The sequence below is a fragment of the Papaver somniferum genome, unplaced genomic scaffold (genome assembly GCF_003573695.1).
Source record: "Papaver somniferum cultivar HN1 unplaced genomic scaffold, ASM357369v1 unplaced-scaffold_154, whole genome shotgun sequence".
NCBI lineage: Eukaryota > Viridiplantae > Streptophyta > Magnoliopsida > Ranunculales > Papaveraceae > Papaver > Papaver somniferum.
Window position 1 is genome coordinate 1905599 of NW_020624820.1, and position 20005 is coordinate 1925603.

At 36.4% G+C, this 20005-nt stretch overlaps 3 protein-coding genes across 8 annotated transcripts; 2 read left to right on the forward strand and 1 right to left on the reverse strand.

The window, feature by feature from the left end:
- Positions 1-6669: 6669 nt before the first annotated feature.
- On the forward strand, positions 6670-10024 carry LOC113336639. The gene is made up of 7 exons (XM_026582287.1): positions 6670-6701; positions 7951-8261; positions 8367-8411; positions 8552-8652; positions 8812-9209; positions 9407-9497; positions 9617-10024. Exons 1-7 carry the CDS (start codon positions 6670-6672, stop codon positions 10022-10024), a joined length of 1386 nt encoding a protein of 461 aa, XP_026438072.1.
- Positions 10025-12534: 2510 nt separating this feature from the next.
- LOC113336690 (40S ribosomal protein S12-like) lies at positions 12535-14637 on the forward strand. Of its 3 annotated transcripts, none has more exons than XM_026582337.1 (5): positions 12535-12666; positions 12805-12849; positions 13498-13795; positions 14127-14192; positions 14282-14637. In XM_026582337.1, the coding sequence occupies exons 2-5, from the start codon at positions 12842-12844 to the stop codon at positions 14339-14341; spliced, it is 432 nt and encodes a 143-aa protein (XP_026438122.1). In that variant the 5' UTR covers positions 12535-12666; positions 12805-12841; the 3' UTR covers positions 14342-14637. The 3 variants fall into 3 exon arrangements, with proteins under 3 accessions (XP_026438122.1, XP_026438123.1, XP_026438124.1); XM_026582338.1 differs by having other exon boundaries at positions 12565-12671; XM_026582339.1 differs by having other exon boundaries at positions 12597-12671; positions 12811-12849.
- Positions 14638-18200: 3563 nt separating this feature from the next.
- On the reverse strand, positions 18201-19995 carry LOC113336711 (probable serine/threonine-protein kinase PBL7). Of its 4 annotated transcripts, none has more exons than XM_026582362.1 (5): positions 19839-19995; positions 19513-19667; positions 19259-19443; positions 18731-19122; positions 18201-18616 (listed from the first exon to the last, which is right to left on the reverse strand). In XM_026582362.1, the coding sequence occupies exons 3-5, from the start codon at positions 19323-19325 to the stop codon at positions 18428-18430; spliced, it is 648 nt and encodes a 215-aa protein (XP_026438147.1). In that variant the 5' UTR covers positions 19326-19443; positions 19513-19667; positions 19839-19995; the 3' UTR covers positions 18201-18427. The 4 variants fall into 4 exon arrangements, with proteins under 4 accessions (XP_026438147.1, XP_026438146.1, XP_026438144.1 ...); XM_026582361.1 differs by having other exon boundaries at positions 19259-19439; positions 19513-19672; XM_026582359.1 differs by having other exon boundaries at positions 19513-19672.
- Between the last annotated feature and the right edge of the window lie 10 nt (positions 19996-20005).

Genomic DNA, 20005 nt, shown 5'->3' on the forward strand with positions numbered 1-20005 from the left:
TCTTCAAGTCGTTAACCTAATAATGGTTTTAGGAAAAACCTAGGTTAAAGAAGAATCGACTCTAGCCGCAACTAGTATCACACATGAGGTGTGGGTATTAGGTTTGTAAGTTGCTAGAGTTCCCCCTTATATAATCTTCAAATCAGGGTTTGCAATCAATGTTACCTTGGTAACAAAGCATTCAATATTCACCGTTAGATGAAAACCTAATTAGATTCAAGCTAATATCTTTCAACCATTAGTTGAACTTAGCTTGTTATACACAAATGAAATGTACCTTCATTTGGATATGGGTAACCATACCTAAAAGTGTACACTTGGTTGGCTCAACAATAGTTAGACGAAGTTAGCCACATGAACACTTTCATATCAACCTTGTTCATCTTTATCACAACTAGTTCAAATGACTCAAATGAAACTAGTTATAGAGTTGTTCAATTTTTTATATTCTCTTAGAAGTATACAAGATACAATTGAACCAAAATCGATATTTTGATTTATTCGAATCAATTCATGAACATTATAGCCACGGTTTGCAAAAGATTACATTTCTTATTATATAAATGTATTTGTTCATGAACAAACTGATTTTAGAACATAACCCACTCTAGTATGCATACGGGCATACATACTTAGAGTTCCGGACTTGGTCTGTCCGCCAGTATGCAAACGGGTACGCATACTGTCGTTCACGACCGAACTCAGTTGAATTAGTATGCAAACGGGTACGCATACTAAATTCCCGGACTTGAGCTGTTAATCCAGTACGCATAAGGGTATGCATACTAAGTCCCCAAACTTCAACTGTTAAACCAGTACGCATACGGGATGCATACTATGGTTCCCGGACTTGGAGTAACATGCAACAATTAGCATACAAGTACACATATTGTTCTATATCCAATCAATGGTTAATTGTTCTAAACTCCATCTTAATCATTGAAACATTCTTAGAAGACGGGAATAGTTGTCTCACACAAACTATTAGCTTCAAAGAAATTTTCAAGTGATCAATAGATCAATACGAAACATTCTGAGTCTACATCAAATGACTGTCTCACATAAATCATGTAAGATGTTACCAGGCGATTTTCACATGATCATCTTTTGACTTTCATCAAGAATAAAAGATGAACTTGGTTAAAGCGAAAGCTTACTAACACATATTTCGAGAAATGTATAAGCGAGTTAAACTCAGATCGAAATATCAAATGTGTATAAAATAAAGTTTATATAGCTATACGACTTTTGTCTCAATATGAGACAAAATATAAATAAACTTCTGAGTAATAGATGAGTGTAGATGGGGGAAAACGATTTGATGGGTTTTTAGGGAATGGAGAGACGACCGTGTGGACGGAGGCTCCTCAACCGAGCCAAGCCTATCCTCAAATAGATGCACTGCATGGGAGTGCTTTGAGTTCTGGAGATCAATCTGTAGGACTCCGGCCTAAACCAAGACAATGGCCATTCCAGAGTCAATTCGGTCACAAAGAGGGAAGAGGGTTGATCTGTAAGAGGGAAGCTGAGAAGTGTGCGAGATCAATGATGATCAAGGATTGTGAATGTGTTTAAGGTTTCTTCAAGTTTTCTGTGAACTGTTGAGTTCGAATAAGTTCTGGTCGATTGATTGGATTCTTGAGAGTGATTTCTCGGATCCAAATTCTTCTTTATATTTCCAGCTCTTCTCATCTGCCTAGCACATATATCTCTGATCATGATATTCTACATCTTGTAGGTAATAACTGATACTTGAGAGTTTGATGAAAATGCCATTAGAATTGTTAAAATAATTTATATAATATTTTTTGCCAGTGTTACTTGGGGAATTACGGTCGATTTGTTTATAAAGATGATATGGCATCTAAGATGAAAAAATATGGATATTCCAGGATAACAAAAATCTATTATTTTTGGACTCAAGATGTTTCCTTTATGATAACAAATATTTCTAGGATTGAAGAGGTTTATAGTCAACTGAAAAAAACTCGGGTGATAAACTGATTGGCTAATATTACGGGAGTTTGAAAGGGGAAAGTTTGAAACTATGAATTTCAAATTCTCAAGCCGCTTGAAACGAACCAGTTCAACTCGCAAACTCACTGATGAATCGATGATGCCATTAAAATCATATACATGATAAAGAAGATAATATCGAGTCATATTGTTTAAATCCATCTTGTATTTGATGGGCTGCAATATTGCTACATACTTAGATGATATTTCTGGAATTGGTAGGAAAATTGAAATAGATTGAAGGATAGCAAAGAGAACAAATATCCAATATTGAATGCTTCCCATGATTTGATGAATAATGGAGGCCTGCAAAGAAATCAGTAAAACATTAGAGAGATCTTAAGCCAGGCAGTAGTTTAAATACGCAGAACAAAACATAATAATCAAAATCTATTTTAATGAAAGAAAACAAACATAGTTTTCGTGAAAACCGGTTTCTAAAATGAGAAATTAAAACAAGGATTCAGAAAAGAGAGAGCTAAGTTGAAAGGGGATATAAAGCTTTGATCATCTAGAGAAGGATGAATAAGAACAAGATTACAGAAAATCAAAGAATAAATTTAAAAGAATCAAGGAAATTTTTAAAAAATGAGTCGACTCAGTGTCGCCTGATTTGCAGAGCATGGGGATGCAAGTGCTATATCATGTATATATTTACTTATTTATTTTATTTTACTTTTTTTCTTTAATTTTTTTTTAATTGTCTCCTGTCTTCTTCACTCCAATCGACGCTAACCCGATTATAATTTTCATTGTCTTCGACTAAGTGTAGAGGCTCTAGTCGTTTTTCTAATATGCATATTAGTGAAAAAGAAGAAGAAAAAGAAGTTAAAGTAGAAATCAAATTGAATTAAGTTGGAGAGCAACAACCAGATCCTCACTGTTAGGAAATATACAATAAAAAGTACCCACAAACCGATATCTTATTTTCTTGTGTTTGATTGATAGATTAGGTTTAGATCGAAAAAACTAGGATTTTATGGCAGTTACAGAGTGAAGTTCGTCTTACAATTAAAACGAATTATCATCCGAACTACTCATTATTCTTCGTTCTAAAAGTGATGATAAACAGTTCGGCTGATAATAAAATACGAAAATATTAACCGAACTTCATTTTATGAAGAATAATGTTAAGTTTGGCTGTCTTATTTTTTGCCTCGAGTCAGCCGAACTTAGGTTCGCCAGTTACAGAGTGAAGTTCGGTTGATAACTTATTATCCGAACCTAGGTTTGTTTCAAAACTTGTCAGCCGAACCTAGGTCTAGGTTTTGTAAATACAAAAAAAAAAGTTAAGAAATTTAAACATTTTTTCAAAAGAAATATGTTCGTATTTGGAGGATTTCCAGTTTGACGTAGGTGTTCCATGTGGTGGAGAAGCTATTCTACATTCGGTTAACCGACTTATCCGTGATAAAGGTAATTCTTATTCTATGACCATGTTGCTTGTGGATTTCAAGAATGCCTTTAATTTGCTGAGTAGGTCTGCCATGCTCCAGGAGGTGTGAACTAGATACCCATTCATTTTTAAGTGGCTGGATTTTTGTTACTCACAACCTCCTAGGCTATACTATAATGACTCCACGTTGTCGTCTTCCCAAAGAGTTCCACAGGGAGATCCTCTTTGCCTCTTATTTTTGCACTTACCTTACACCCTTTGGTCAAGAAGATTGACGATCAGTGTCAGTTGGACTTGCAAGCTTGGTATTTAGACGATGACACGATCATTGGTGACACTCTCATGGTTTCCAAGGCACTGAACATTATCCAATCATAGGGGGGCGCGCTTGGCTTCATCTTAATATCACTAAGACGGTGGTGTTCCGGTCGTCTGTTGATCCTCAGAGTATGAATGTTTTTTCTTCTCAAATTGGTAGACCTGCAAAAGGGGTTAAGTTGGTTGGTGGGCCAGTAAGGCTTGATCATGATTACGGTAGTGATTTAGTTTAGGCTAGAGTTTTCAAGATTATGAAGTCGATGGATGCCATGAAGAAGTTGGAGGATCCTTAGTGTGTGAACTGCATCTGTTGAGAAGTTGCGCGGGGGTTTCCAAGCTATATTTTTCTATGCGTACTATTATGTATGAGCATTTAACATAGGCACAATGTATTTTTGATGCGCATTTGGCCTAACATGTGTGTCATGTTATTACGAATGATGGGTCTGGTATGGGGTTGTTACAACATCTGCTTATATCTTTACCTCTCAAGCATGGTGGGTTAGGCTTATTCTTCATGGCTGATGTGATTCACTACTATTATTTGGCTTCGGTGATACAAACACATCCCCTGCAATCTGTCATCTTGTGCGGTACTTCCTTATTGGACCCCGATTTTGGTCTTCAACGGTCTATGGAGTTATATTCAAGTGTATGCCCTGGTGTCAACGTCGATCTAACTGCCCCTCATCCCATCAAGTTTTTGGCAGTTAAGTATTTTGAGGTTGTCATGAAAGAGATGCCTGAGAAGTTTTCCATGACTGCTCGTGGCTGTGCGCTTTGACATTGTACCAAATCCAATCATGCTTCGGATTTTCTCAAGGCTTTACCTATCAAGGGGCTTAATCAGAGGCTTGGACCACACCAGTTTAGTGAAGTTCTTTTCTATTGTTTGGGTATTACTTTATTTCCCAGAGATAGTCGATGTGCATTTTGTGACCGACATATGGATTGTTTTGGGGATCACGCTCTGCATTGTGCGCATGAGGTGGGGCTCAAATTTCAAGATGATCTTATCAGGGACACCATTGCTGATATGTGTTATTGTGCTGGTGTGGCTGCTGGGAATGAGGTTGCTTTAGGTTTCTTGTCTATTGATGGCGGATCTCTGAGACCTGCTGATATCATGGTTTACAATTGGGATAAGGGTCGAGACGTCTGTTTAGATGTGACTGGGGTGTCTCCTTTTACTGGTGGAGGAGTTCTTGCTTTCCAGCCTGGATTAGCTGTTAAGCAACGCATTTCGCGCAAACATTAAAAATACTTTGATAAATGCTTGGCGGAGGGTTTTGGTTTTGACATCTTAACTTTCACGACATTTGGGAAAGTTGGTGAGGACATGGTGGATATTATGAAGAGGTTGCATAATCATTTGTCTAGGTAGGTTTGATGTTAGTGCAAATAAATGTAATTTCTTTTTTCATAGATTAGGTATTGTCATTCAGAAGGGTGTTGGTGCCCAGCTGGTGACTAGGGTCCCATCCAGTTATTTAAAATTAGCTGAAACTTATTAAAAAAATTGAAAAATTAAAAAAATATAATTTAAAAATATAAATAATAAAGGTATATATTATTGTCATTATCAAAACATAACGATAAGGGGTTATTGGTTTTACTACCTTGTGACTATATTTTGTCTTTATTTAAGAGTTTTCTTAAAGGGAGAGCAAAAACTGATCCGAGGAGTGCGAAAATCGTAATCGACTCTCTAAATAGGACCTAGTCAATATATTACTCCAACTCGGACCATACTACCCCTGTTTAGTATACGATGTTACTTCTTTATACCTTAAATCTTCTTCCTCCTCCTGCACAAATCGTCTTCTCTGTCGCGCCACCACCAACCTATTTACTGAACGATCAATAACTCAATTGCATGTCGATCCAATTTTCAATATTCACCATTATTAATAACATACGACACTCAAAGATGTTAACTTTATTCCTAGAGACAAATATTATTTTTTTTCGGATCGGTTAGAGACAAATATTTTGGCTTTACAAACCCATCAAGACAAAAACAATCATTAATTTACTAATCAGCTGGCACAAAAATTCAGTTGTGAAACTTTTGTCATTAAACCCCTCTATCAATTGATCTAAAATAAAATTAACCCTCACTTGATCAAGAGGTCGATTTGGTACCCTGAGTTTGGTTTCTTAATTTGAAGCGGTACTTGTTATAATCAAGTGGTAATTACCTGATAAACGTATAAGGTAAACGAACAACTGTGCAATGATATTATTGAATTTCCTTTGATTAATACCAGATGCGAAGATTTGGCAAAAGCTTGTCTTTCGTTTGATATCATCAGTTTTGTTACTTTTGTATTCAATTTCTCGTATCCAATTTTAGAAGATTAATGAATTGGTCGGGGCAAGGGTTGATAAATTTAATCAAGTAAATTAATGAAATAAGTTATTTTACAAAAATAAAAGATTATTAAATCAAATCGAATTTTTGATCCAAACACGTTCGTATGTTGGTAGAAAAGTTGTTTCAGAAATCATATTGAGAAGGGACAAGGGATAATTTGGTCTTCTTTAGAAAATCATATCGAATAGATTCTAGGGAATTTTGAAAAAGTACCCCGCTTTTTGAATACCCACTAAAAAAATGCCCCGTTTTTTAAAAATTTGTTAAACTGCCCTCACAGTTAACTTTCACGTCTTGGGCCCACTAAATGAGTCAAAGGTCGTTTACCAAGTCAAAATAGGGGGTCATATGACCCTTTACTCACCCCACTAAACCTAATCGAGTTTTAGAGAGTAAACTCTTTCTTGTTTTTTCAGCCGACACTCCTCTTTTCTTTCTGTTTTGTTTCTGAAAGGGGAAAAAATTGGCGATTTGATTGAATCGATTGAATCAATAGGTTAGTTGGTTGTAGTTGATGATTTAATTGAATCAATTGAAGATGAACTAAGATATCTCGTCCGTGATGTCGACCGGAAAGGAGAAAGGGATGTCCAGGTAATAAGATTTGAAACCCTAACTTTTGTTTTTGTAAATCTGTACTTGCATGATGAAATCAAATGGTTTCGATGCTTTTTCTGTCGACATAAAGGGAAACCCTGACTTTATTTTTGTGAAATCTAACTTTTGCATAATTTTTTTATCTTTTTTTTTTGTTTTTTCCTTGAAGAATCTTCATTACCCATCATCTTTTTTGTTTTTTCCTTTTTTTTTTTGTCTTCGAATCCGAATCAGGAAAAGCATGACGTCTTTGAAGACTCGGGTTCTGTATTTCTGCAAAAAAAATAATAAAATAAAATAAAATAATTTCAATGATTTTATAAAATTAGAAAAGGAATTAATAATAATAATCCCCATAATAGCGTTCTTCATGAGTTTAGGTAGCAACTTGACATATCTATAAACAAATGGAGTGCTATGATATCTCATTTAGTTAAAAAGAGTTGTGATTGTATGTCATTTTCATCTGTTTTGGCTTTGAACAAATGGAAAAATTGCGTTTTACTTATTAACTAATGAGCTTCTCTTACTATATATTATGATATATCTAAGTTGACTGAAATGATATCTCTATGCTACATTAATTTGCTATTTTGTTTATTTTCTACTAGTTGATTTATTAATTCTGAGTATGGAAATGAATTACGTAGTAATGTGAATTAGTGCAAATAGTGCTTGGTAGTTGCTTGATCCATAAAAAGTATGCTTACAATATTATTACATACCTCATTTTCTTGCTGTGCTCCCCCCTTTTGAAAAAGTAAATATGATTATGTCTTTATGCTTAACAGAATTTAACAGATCACTTTAGAATCTAATAATATATTTGTATTTCTATTTTTTATAGTAATAACATTGTTAAGAGAAAAACCAAGATTAGAAATATAAGCCGTCATTGCATTGAGAGTAAGATTGAGCTTGTTTTCAAACAGTTAGAAAGAGATAAGATGAGTCTGAGAATATTAGAGCAAATGGTTCTGTTTGGAAGATATAGATGATATTGTTTTGATATGGACATCATGACATGGAGTTCCATGGGCACTAAAAAATGATCATGCCTTTTTTTGGTTTTGGGAGAATGCTGTAGTAAATAGTAATGGTTTTATTGAGTTGGATGTCAAGGTCCATAATCCAGATTGGGACAAGAGGTCACACCTAAGAAAGCAGTATCAAAGTCACCTCCAGTGAGAAGAAGCCCAAGATTTGGAGGTTAGAAGAACAGAAGTGTAGGTGGTTCTACTGCCAGGAAGTTGTTTGGGAAGGGCAGTTCACAACCTACTCAAGAAAGTGTTGTTGGTGATAACTTGAGAGGAAGATCCAATAGTACACTAGTTCAAGTAGATGGAGAACCAATTGAAATTGATGATGACTTTGATCCAGAATATTGGTTAAAGAAGATGAAAGAAAATGATGAGATTGCGATTCAACTTGAGAACAAAGAAGTGGATGAATGCCATCCTGTAGAAGATCCTAAAGCTGCAGCTGCTTATAATAGTGATGAAGACAATGAAGATGCAAGTGATGCTGAACATGTTGGAGATGAAACTACAGATGAAGGTGCTCATAACCTGCACCATTTATTTACTTTTTTTCTACCTTTGTGCCTTTTGTTATGAGTAGTTGCATTAGTTATTGTTGTTCTAACACCTTGGAGTTGTGCAGATAATGATGACTCAAGTGATGATGGTGTTGAATTAAATGACCAAGGTACACTATGTAATTACACTTTAGTCTTCTTGTTTTTTATGGTTTTAGCACATTAATGTTTTTGTGCAGTTATGGATTGTACTTGTTTAGGTAAGTGATGATGGTGTAGAACTAATTAGTTTTGGCTTGTAATTGTTTAGGTAAGGAGTGTGAAGAAGATCCTGAGTATTACAAGAAATTCCAAGCCGATAATCCTGAGTTTGAGGATGAACCTGGTGAGTTGTTTGATGACTCAGACCTTGTTCAACCATCGGATCCAGAACAAATGCAGCCAAATGCTACAAGAAGAAACATTTCTATGTAACATCTCACATTATTTTACATATATGTTGATATTTTTATGGTCTGTAATGTCTTATTATATGCCAATATGTTTATGGTTTCTGTGTGTTGTATGCAGAAACATATGGAAGATATGAAGAAAGAAAATACTGCTTCTGTGGTGTACCTTGAAGAGGCTGGTGTTGAGTCATGGGCTAGAGCATTTTTTGATGACACTAGTAAGCGTGAACACCTAAATAACAACTTCAGTGAGTCTTTTAATTCCATGGCCAAAAATCTTAGAGACAAACCAGTATGTAGACTAGGAATTCTTTACAATCAATTGGTTATGAGTATATTTCACAAAAGAAGAAAGGAGAGTGCATCTTGGAATCCACATGAATTGGTTCCAACTGCAATGAAACTAATTGGGAAGATGATGAAGTTGGTTGGTGCATTTAAAGTCGAACCATGTGTTAGTGGTAAATTGTATGAGGTTATAAATGAAGGTAGCAAGGCAGATTTTATTGTCAACTTGTAATAAAAGACATGCAGTTGTCTGCAATGGCAACTCAGAGGTTTTGTTTGCCAACATGCAGTTTGTTGCTTGAAACCATTTAGACCTGATTGGACAAAGTAAGTACATACTGTCCAACTTCCCTTTTTTTTATTGTTGTTTGTCACCTTTACTATGTCTTTATGCAACGACAATAACAATTTTGGAATGTTGGCAGGTACTGTTCTCATTATTATTCAGTTGCTGCATACATGGCCACATATGCTCCAGTTGTGTTTCCATTTCCTGCTCAAGAAGATTGGCCTGAGGTATTTTTTCTAGTCATTTTATTCAAGTTATTTCATTTAATTTGTTCTAGTAATTTGCATTGTTGACTTCATTTCTTTAGGATGTGATTCTAACTTTATAGTCCATTATTATTTTTTAGTTGCAAGAACATGAAAAGATTGAGCTTGAATCTGCTATCAAGATCAGAAAAACAGGTAGACCTAGAGTTAAGAGGAGGAGAGCATGTGATGAACCTAAATCAAAGACAAAGGTATATTCATGTCGAAACTGTGGTTCAACTGGTCATAACAAAAGCACATGTAAAGGTGGTGATGTTGGCAAGAATCCTAAAGCAAAGAGGCAGAGAACTCAAGTAGATGGTGCTAACTTCACATTCAATGAAAGACCTGTTGCATCTATTTCTAAAGCTAAGAAATCTCAACCATCTTCTTCTAAAGCTGCATCTTCTTCTAAAGCTAAGAAATCTCAACCATCTAACATTCCAAAGGCACCTGCTAAAGCTTCTACAGCTTCAAAGAAACATAACAACACTCATACAAAGAAGTGAATGGTTGTAGTATAGTATTGTGGTTTACAGTAGTTAGGGTTGTATTTTTTTAGTGCTATTTTGGTTGCTGAAAACATTGAACATATGCTGTAATATTTTGGAACATCTTTTTATATATATAATTAAGTACTTTTGTGAAAATTTTAGACTTGCAGAAACTTGGGTTCATCATTTCTATAAATACAGGTTGAAGAATATTGAATTGACAGTTACAGAAACTTGACTCGGTGTTTTGAATCGGCGACTCAAGTGGATTCAGCTCAACTCAGTTTGAATGGTTTTTTAGACTTTTTGTCGCTGCCACCTAAGCGTTAACGTATGTTAACTAAAAATTCCCGTTTTTTCCCGTTTTCTGGAAAAAAACAGTACTTTAACAAATTTTAAAACGGGGGCACTTTTTTAGTGTAATGTTAAAAGTAGGGGTACTTTATCAAAAAACTCTAGACTTTATGGACTCCGATTTTCGCTCTCATCGGATCGTTTTTTGCTCTCCCTTTAATAAAAATCTTATTTAACATGCCCCAAAAAGGATTAGAAATCATGTCGGACCATAAGTTATGACTGTTAATAAGAAAAGTTGGGCCCATAAAAGATTGGTCGGATAGTTTTTTCAGGAATGATTTTTTAGGGACCATGGTTTTTTTGAGGGGACCATGGTTTTATTAGGCCACCTTCCCTCTAGTGATAAGGGGTGTCTTAAACGTTGAAATGACTAACCTATTCTTAACCTAATTTAATTTAAAACAAACCTAATAACCACCTATATATATATAACCACCACCTCCTCCCACCACCACCGCCCACCACCGCCGATTACCACCACCACCACCTCCGATTACCACCACCACCACCCACCGACTACCACCACCACCGCCCACCACCGCCGATTACCACCACCACCACCTCCGATTATCACCACCACCAACCACCGATTACCACCACCACCTCTTCCCACCACCACCACCACCGCCTATTTAAGAAATGTAACAACATCAATGCAATCACAATTAAGTTCTGTTATATGATTATTTTATCGAGTATAAAAGACGCCAGCCGCAGCCTGATTCTGCCATGGGACCACTCCGGAGGTATTTTCCAACAAACCCTTCACTTTAATTTGATTTTGATTGCTTCAATCGAATAGAAATCATCAAAATATGGTTTTAATAGGAGTTACAGAGCCATGTTCGGTTAGGTCGATTTTCCAAAAAACCCTAGTTTACTAACCGAACTTCTTGAAAATGAAGAACACGAAGAACAATTCGGTTCTATTGGATTTAAAACTAAGTCACCGAACTCTCTGTTCGGTTGTTTCGCAAAAATTTTTAAAACTACAAAGTAACCGAACTCCACCCTTAGAACCGAAAAAACAAACAAATCCAGTCTAACCGAACTGTGTTGTTGTGGCCACTATCTTGAGTTCCAAATTAACCGAACTTAGCCAATAGAGTTCGGTTTTTTCGCAAAAAATTTTAAAACTACAACGTAACCGAACTTAGCCAATAGAGTTCGGTTGATTCGCAAAAAATACTTTTAACCGAACTCATTGTATTAGAACAACAGAAGTCCATAAATTCGGTTCCTTCGCAAAATAAGGATAGCACCGAACTTTAGTTTACGAAAATAATGAGAAGTCCACAAGTTCGGTTCGTTCGCAAAAATGTTAAGTTTTCTTTGTAATCGAACTCTACCTTTGAAACTTCGTAACCGAACTCTACCTAATTCGCCAAGAAATAAATTTCGTAGTAACCGAACGTTTGCCTAATTGCATATATGCATATATAAGCCCAGTTCGGTTGATTCGCAAAATATGTTGAAGTTTGCGAACCAACCGAACTTCTAACACTAGGTTACTTTTAACCTGCAGTTCGGTTGGGAACTTGGTTGCGTTGAAGTTTGCGAACTAACGGAACACACAAGATGTACCCAAATAAATTGTTAAGTTCAAAGTTCGGTTACCTACCATTTTATCCTAGGTAACCAAACATTACACTGTACGACCAAAACCTCCATTAACGAGCGAGTTCGGTAACCTGCGTGTTTGGAAAACGTAACCGAACTACACTTTCAGGTGTGTTCGGTTACATGTTCTTGACATATGGTAACCGAACTGACCCAAATCTACATAAAAATTTTCATTTTTTTTGAAAGTTTGGAGCAATTCAACCAACATTATCTAAGTTTGAAGCACACCTGGGTACCCAAATACCCTTCCTCCGGTTGTGGTTGGTAAAATCCATCGTTTTTCATGTTTTCCTTCTTCATCTTCTCTAACTTTACTCTCTCAATAATTCTACTTCTTAAAAAAAAACCATCTGATTTTTTAATCTCACTAATTATCTTTAACTTAATCATCTCACTAACTATTATTAACACTAACTAATCAGGAGGGTAATTTAGATATTAATATAAATATTCAGATAAGGGATGACCTAGATTTACTTCTAATGTCTTTACCCAAAATAAAACCATGGTCCCAAAAAAAACGATGGTCCCCAAAAATCGTTCTTTTTCATAGGGCACTCCATCACTTAAATAGTTAGGGTTTCTCTAGGGTTCCTTTTCCCATTTGTTCTGACTGCAAATATTTCTCTAGAAGAACAAAGCACAGAGTTCCCCTCCGGTCTCAAACAATCACCGAGGTTAGGTCCGTTACCATTACGATTTAAGGCTTATTATCTTCTTAGATTACTCTTTGTTGTGAAAAATGCAGTCCGATAGTCTATTTTCGTAGAACAATAATAGGTTTATGATCTTCTAAGTTCTTCTTCTTTTGGCAGCATCAGGAGCTTTCAGATCTAATTTAGACCTCAAAACATGTCGAGGTATGTACATATGTTCTTCTACTTGAATTTTCTTTTTCATTGTTGTTGGGATTTAGTTTTGGTTTTCAAGCATCAATCAACTGTTTGCAAACATGTGTAGGTTAGGTTTTAATCAGATGCTGTAATATGAGTAAGCATATCATGATAAGAAATTTTGGGTTTCTGAGTTAACTTATCTATTATTGTGTTAGTGTTGTCTTGGAAGATGGTCATAATGTAACCCTAAGAAAGCTATTGATTTATTTTTGGTTCACTTTTCATGTTGCAAGATTTTTCTGTTAGTTACAGTTTTGGTTACTCTGTAAGTGGCACATTTGCATTTCATGTTGGTAGTTGATTGGTAAATGACTAATTCAGAGTATTACAAATGCAATTTATAAGTGGGGAGTTTGGTAGAAGTTTGTATTGCTAATATTCAGTGCTTTTCTTGCCGGGGTTTGCATTTGTGTAGTTCGGGACCGTTTTATGAAACAGATCATGAGTACCCAGGAAAAATAGACCCTACACAAATGTGCTTTTTGATATAGCCTATATAGGTTGATTGGATTCATGCCATAGTTTCTTTTTACTGGTGGGACTAACATATAGCAATATTTTCTTATACAAAGTTTATACCTTATTCCCCACTCTCTTTTTCTTTATTTGCAGTGAAGAAGCTGTTGCTACACCTGTCCCAGCTGAGACATCAGCTCCAGCTCTAGGAGAGCCAATGGACATAATGACCGCACTTCAACTTGTGTTGAAAAAGTCACTTGCTCATGATGGTCTTAGCAAAGGACTCCATGAGGGTGCCAAAGTAATTGAAAAACACGCGGCACAGCTCTGTGTACTTGCAGAGGACTGCAACCAGGTTGATTATGTTAAACTGGTTAAAGCCCTATGTCTGGACCACAACGTGAAGCTGATAACTGTTCCAAGTGCTAAAACTCTTGGAGAATGGGCTGGGGTAAGTACCACCTACGGTGTTTTGCTTGTTTGGATATTTTTTTTATGATCTTCTATCGAGCAATATTTTTTTAGGTTTGGTAGTTATTTGTTGGTATTATCCTATCTTACCCTTTAGAGGAATATGGACATGGATAGGTAGAAAGATATAGTGCTGTGATTCACTTTGCTTCTTATCTCATTAAAGAATACCATAAACGATGACAACACCACACCATTCAACACATAAGAAGTCACCTAGTAACTACTACTTTTTTGATCATAATTAATAACAAACTTAATTATGATGGCTAATGTTAATTTTGGTGTGCATCTTTTTTTAAACTGTACAGTTATGCAAGATTGATTCAGAGGGTAAGGCCAGGAAGGTTGTTGGCTGCTCCATGGTTGTCGTGAAGGTAATGATAGGAAGTTGCAGCAATATTCCTTAAAGTCTTTATGAAGCTTGTTTTAATCCTCGTTTAACTTTCTTTGAATGGTTTTGCAGGATTACGGAGAGGAATCAGAGGGACTTAACATTGTCCAGGAGTACGTGAAGTCTCACTAAATAGATGGCTTTAAGGTCAATTGAAGGAAATACCTTGTACATTTAAGAAGCTTTGGATTTTGGCTGCTTTAGTACTTCAATGTTTAGAACAGAACTATTGTTCTTCAATCATGTAGGTTTTTTTATTGTGTCATGAACAACATGCAGCCTTTCTTGTCCAGAAGGCTGTGGTGAAGTGTCTTAAAGTCTCGAGAGTTTTTGATCTCAATAGTTCTTTATTTGGCCGTGAATCTTATACTCCTTTTGAATTTAATCTATAATTACATGCTTTTGAGTAGGTATTAACTAATTTTTAATACCCTGCTTATTAGACTGTTTGATTGGGAAGGCTTAGCTCTAAACTGTAGAAACGATGTGAAGCGTTTTCCGACCTCCTTAGCAAAAGGGCAGTGTACGAACAAGTGAGTGATATATTCCATACCCGCATTCAGCGCCAATGTAGTGGAGGATTTTAGCCACCCTCATACTGGTTGGAAGAATAGAGTGAGCAACACATTCTGCCAGATTTTGATTGATGAGTTTGTATTATCTGCATAGTAAAAAAATAAATACGAGGGTGTATTTCCTAAAAAGTTATTTTTCAACTTCTAGAAGCAAAAAATCGAAGTTTTTTCTTATAACGCGTTTGGACACACGTTCAGAAGTAACTTTTTGATTTCTAAATACGAGGGCGTATTTCCTAAAAAGTTAGTTTTTCAACTTCTAAAAACAAAAAATCGTAGTTTTTTCTTTGACTTCTGGAAGTCGAAAAGTCAGAAGTCAGTTTGACAATAATTTTTCAGAACAACTTTTAAAAGCAGAAAAGTCAACCTTTTGTGAAGCAAAATAGTTTTGCTTCTGACTTCTACTTCTAGAAAAGCGAAAGTCAGAAGCAAATTTGTATCCAAACACGCTATAAATGATTTCTAAAAGCAAAATAACAAACTTTTTGTGAAGCAATTTCTTTTTTGCTTTTAGCTTCTGAATTATCCAAAACACTCTTTTAGTTTTAGCTTTCTGTGAAGCAATTAAATCTCGAATAAATCACTCAACTAAAAATTATTGAAGGGCATAAAGGTAAAAGAATCTAGACTCCAGCAGTAAATATCAGTGGTACTTTTCTGTATTGTTCAGGTGAACTGATCAGTGAAACGTCTAACAACGATTTCAATATTTCCAGGGGCAACATTCATGACTTGTACTGCCTTCTTCAAGAGTCTTCTTCAACTCTAGCTAAGTTCATTATTTCCCTGTAATTTGAGTAATATTAGGGTTTAGATTTGTTTCCAGAAATTTTTATACAAAAATGGAAGAAAATGATTTTATGAAGAATTTTAACAAATCATATTTAGTTTTTTTCTTGAAATCTCTACTACAACCAAGGGATTTCGAGAAAGCTGTGCTGATTCTAGAGACTGAAATTAGGAGATATTCTGAGAAACTGTTGGAATCAAGTGAAATTTCTAAAAGTGAAGCTGAGCTGAAGAAAAAATTAGATATTTATAAAACAATGTTTCATGAGCTTTCTGTAGAGTTTGATGAATATGAAATGGAATCTGTTGCCACTAAAAAAGCCCTAAAATCAAAAATGAAAAGGGCACAGAAAAGAGTAACCTACTTGGAAAAAAAGCTTGAAGAGAGTGAAAAAAAGCATTCTGAGGTGCTCACAACTGTTATTAGGAATGATAATGAGGAACTAGGAAAGGGGGAAACTGAGGAAGCAAATGGGTGTGTTCAGATTAGGATGGAGGACAGCACAAATTTTGAGAGCGAAAAAGGAAGATCAGAGGGTATAGACATGGAATCTGAATGTTTGAAACCGGAACGAGAAATTGAATTGGAACAAGAATTGGAAGTTTGTAGAGCCAAGTGTCAGGAGTTGTCTATGGAGGTGGAGGAAAAGAAAATGAAATGTGTTGCATTTGCGGATAAGTTGGAGGCTACATTGTTGAGGAAAAGCGCCGCGGATGATAAGCTCAAGGAGTACTTGACATTGTGCGATGGGTTTAAAGAGCGAATCAGTTGTCTAGAAGATAATCTTGAAAGTATGTGCCAAAGAGAGAATGCAGCACAAGAAAGAATTACTATCTTGTCAGAGGAAATGAAAAATGTAACCAGAGATGGAAGTGAAAAGTTTGCTCATCTCAATGAAAATGATATGGATTCGAAACCAGCAGAGGGTGATATTGAAGTTGGGTGTCCTGGGTTGGAGACAAGAGAATCAAGAGTTCCAAGCAAGCTTCAATTGCTGCAAATGAAAAGCATATATAAGCCGTTGATTAGGTGTGACAAGAGTGCCTTTTCTCCCTATGAAACATCTGTACACCAACCTTCGGCTAAAGAGGAGTAATGTATGTGTTTCAAACCCACCTTCTGTCGACATCCAGGGAAAGACTTTGGTAAAGGTTGAGGAAGTGAGCAAGGCGATCCCATCAGAGTCAAAGGTTGAACCCAATGAAGCAGCTATCATTGAGGTAAGTGACGACAGTTCTATAATATGTTGGGATAATAATAGAGATGATTCAAATCAGGTAGATGAGGGTTACGAAAGCAGCTGCGACGATGACTGCCATGCAGTTCAAAACACAAGCGAAAGAGGGGTTCTGAAATAGTAGCTAGTGAAAATGAAAGTGAGAGCGAGAGCCAAGAACTTAAGTTGAAGAAACTTAGAGAACTGAAAGACGATGTTCCCAAATCCTCTCCTGAAAATGGCAAAATCAGTGTGATACAAGGGGATTATTTAATTCCTGGTGGTGAGCGATTGGGTGGAACTGTTGTGGAAGAATCTTATAGTTCAGATACTTCTAGTAAGTCGCAAGATGCAGAGAATAATTGTTTGGATTTTTCTCAGGCTATGCAGATGGGTTTAAGAGCAAAGATGAACAGAAAATAAACTGGAAAGTCGAGCTGACATGGTTTCTTCATTTGAAGAGGATCCCAAGCTCTGCTTGCAAGCGGTTTGTGCACTCTATCGCCAGCTAACATCCAACGGAGAATTTCTGGAGGATTCTTTGGATAACTGTTACCTAGGATTTAACAAGATTGATACACTCAGGGGAACCGCATTATCCGAGTTTCTCACAGACGGGGATCAAGAAGGAAACGTAACAAAGTCCATCGAGGAGTTACAGCTGTTTGATCCCGAGGCATTTGAAGATTGCAAGAGAATAGCGGGGAAGTACTCTAGTAAGTTATTCACAATATACCAGACTAAAGAAAATCGTTTCTTCAGCACTTCCTAGTTCATCAAGCTATCTTCAAATCTAGCTGCAAACTTTGTTGGCGTTTACAGTCTTCGTGAGGATAATTGCAGTCTCTCCTTCTTCTCTCCCTCTCACCAAGCCTCCTCCTCTATACCAAATCAAGTTTGATCGGATATACTGCACAGAGAATCATCATCACCTACACCAAACTTTTGCTCAAGAAATTAACCACCAGTCAGTCCCAAGGAGGATCTGTTTCAATATGTAAACATTTCCTACCACCCAATTAAGTGTTCTGGTTGTTTTTAACTCATTACCATACGTTTTAGCGAGTCTTTGTAAATTATTAGGTATTAATCTTCTTAAAATTAGGGTAGGGGCTGATGATTCTGGCAAGGGTAGACTTCAAAGTCAGTCTTTCAGATTAGGTACTGGAATTTTCGACCATGCCAATGTTTTAAAATTTGAGAAGCTACCAGCCGGTTTTGTTCATAGCTCAAAATGCGAACTGGTTGTAATGGTTTCCCTTTTCTTTTCTTTTTAGATCAGAATATACCTACTTACCAAATGTTGCAACCAACTAATAGTGATCGCCATTTATAGTGGCGATCTGCCTGCTTAGTGTTTATGCTAGAAAAAAAAGAGTGCTAAATGACTCTTCCAGTAAGCAATAAAAATTGAAGGAAACTGTGCCGATTCACCTACCGGGACAGACTGAGTTCAATCAGAGTGTATCAAAACAAAAGAATATACATATATTATCTGAATGTACCAAAACATAACAAAGAAAAGTACCGACTACCCATGGAAAACCTTCCAGCATACTGTGTCGAGAGCACCTTTAAAACAAGAAAGGTTGGTTAAAATGTATCAAGAAGCTTCTTTCCTGTCCCATGCTTCTCCTTCAGCTTCTGAGAGTATATCTGAAAGAACAGTCACAATTTGTGCTATAGGAGGTCTTTTGGTAGCACTTCCTCGGATACACATTTTCAGCGACCGTAAGAGCTTGAGCAAGTTCATGTTCTGGATAACGTCCTCCCAGGACTGGGTCAGCAATCTCTGTGAATTTTTTACTAACCAGAAGTGGTCCTGCCTGCAAAGTCAACAAGTTGATACATTAAGAAAATGGACAAAAAATATGTGTTCCACCCTTTTTAAATTTGAAAAAGGAGATCAATAAATAATGGACAAAGGGTCAAAAAGTTACCCATGCAACAATACTTTGCTCCAGAAAAGGCAGGTTTTCTTGAATTGCCTTCCGCCCAGCGACCAACTCAAGCAAAACAACACCAAAACTATAGACAACATGTCTCAAAGTGAGCTTTCCAGTCATAAAATACTCTGGAGGAGCGTAACCTATTGTTTCCATCAGCTTTATAGGAGCCTCTCTGCAATCCCAAGTAGGACCAAGTTTTGCAAAACCGAAATCGGACAGTTTTGGATTAAATTTTTCATCGAGTAGAATACCAGATGTTTTAAGGTCCACATAGATTACAGGAGGCTCATTTTGATCATGCAGATACAGTAAAGCCTTGGCAACACCCTCTGCTATCTCCATCCTAGTCTTCCAGTCTAGAGGCTCCTTGTTGATTTCATGCTCTACAACCCAGAAGATCAAGTTAGTTAATACCATGCTCCTTGGAAATTGCTAAAGCTACTTATGAGAAGTGCAAGAGCTTATAAAATCAAGTTCAGAAGAACATGTCATGATGCATAAAATGGTGAGAAACCTAACCATACAAATAAAGATCCAATGACCTCAACGGCATAAACTCATAAACGATGAATGTTCCCTTCATCATGGTGGCCAATCAGCTTGACAATGTTAGAATGCTTTATGCAGCTGAGCATTTTAACCTCAGCCCGAAATGCTGCACGTCCTTGTCGGGTATTCATTTTAAGCTTTTTCACAGCAACTTCCTAGAAAGGTAGTTTGAGATAATAAACAGTCATGAATAAATTTGCAAATAAGAGGTGGCGACAACTTACCTGGCCGTCTTCAAGAATACCCTTATATACACGTCCCAATCTTCCTTCACCCAAAAAATTCTCATGATTGAAGTTATCAGTGGCGATATGAAGCTGACCTAGTTTGAATACAGGAGCATTGACAACCATATATTGAGATTCAACTTGATCTGCCTCTGCCCTAACAAAATATATACACAGGAAAAATATTGTTAAAATTTCACCATTCTATTGTTGATATTCTCCACACAATAACATGCCCTTAATTACCCATGATTTCATTGAGAAAAATAAGAAGAAAACACGTTCGTTAACCATTTAAACTATGAATACACAAGATAGAGCACCTGTATCATCTTCTCTGCATGAAGATTTGCGGTAACTCGATGGAAAGCAGGGGAAACACCCAAACGCCATGCCCAGAGAAAAAGAAGCGCAATGAAATTTGGGGAAGAAAGATTTAGACCGCGTTTGGTTTAAGCGTTTCTAGATCCAAGATTTTTTAAGGATTAAA

Excerpts from the sequence above, each read along its gene's own strand:
- LOC113336639 (XM_026582287.1), top strand. The coding sequence starts at position 6,670 with ATGTCGACCGGAAAGGAGAAAGGGATGTCCAG. Across the intron at positions 8,262-8,366 it reads AGATGAAACTACAGATGAAG|ATAATGATGACTCAAGTGAT; the intron begins GTGCTCATAACC and ends GGAGTTGTGCAG. Across the intron at positions 9,498-9,616 it reads CTCAAGAAGATTGGCCTGAG|TTGCAAGAACATGAAAAGAT; the intron begins GTATTTTTTCTA and ends ATTATTTTTTAG.
- LOC113336690 (XM_026582337.1), top strand. Across the intron at positions 13,796-14,126 it reads CTCTTGGAGAATGGGCTGGG|TTATGCAAGATTGATTCAGA; the intron begins GTAAGTACCACC and ends TAAACTGTACAG. Across the intron at positions 14,193-14,281 it reads GCTCCATGGTTGTCGTGAAG|GATTACGGAGAGGAATCAGA; the intron begins GTAATGATAGGA and ends ATGGTTTTGCAG.
- LOC113336711 (XM_026582362.1), bottom strand. The coding sequence starts at position 19,325 with ATGATGAAGGGAACATTCATCGTTTATGAGTTTATGCCGTTGAGGTCA. Across the intron at positions 19,123-19,258 it reads ATTGGATCTTTATTTGTATG|AGCATGAAATCAACAAGGAG; the intron begins GTTAGGTTTCTC and ends TCTGGGTTGTAG. Across the intron at positions 18,617-18,730 it reads AGCAAAGTATTGTTGCATGG|GCAGGACCACTTCTGGTTAG; the intron begins GTAACTTTTTGA and ends TTGACTTTGCAG.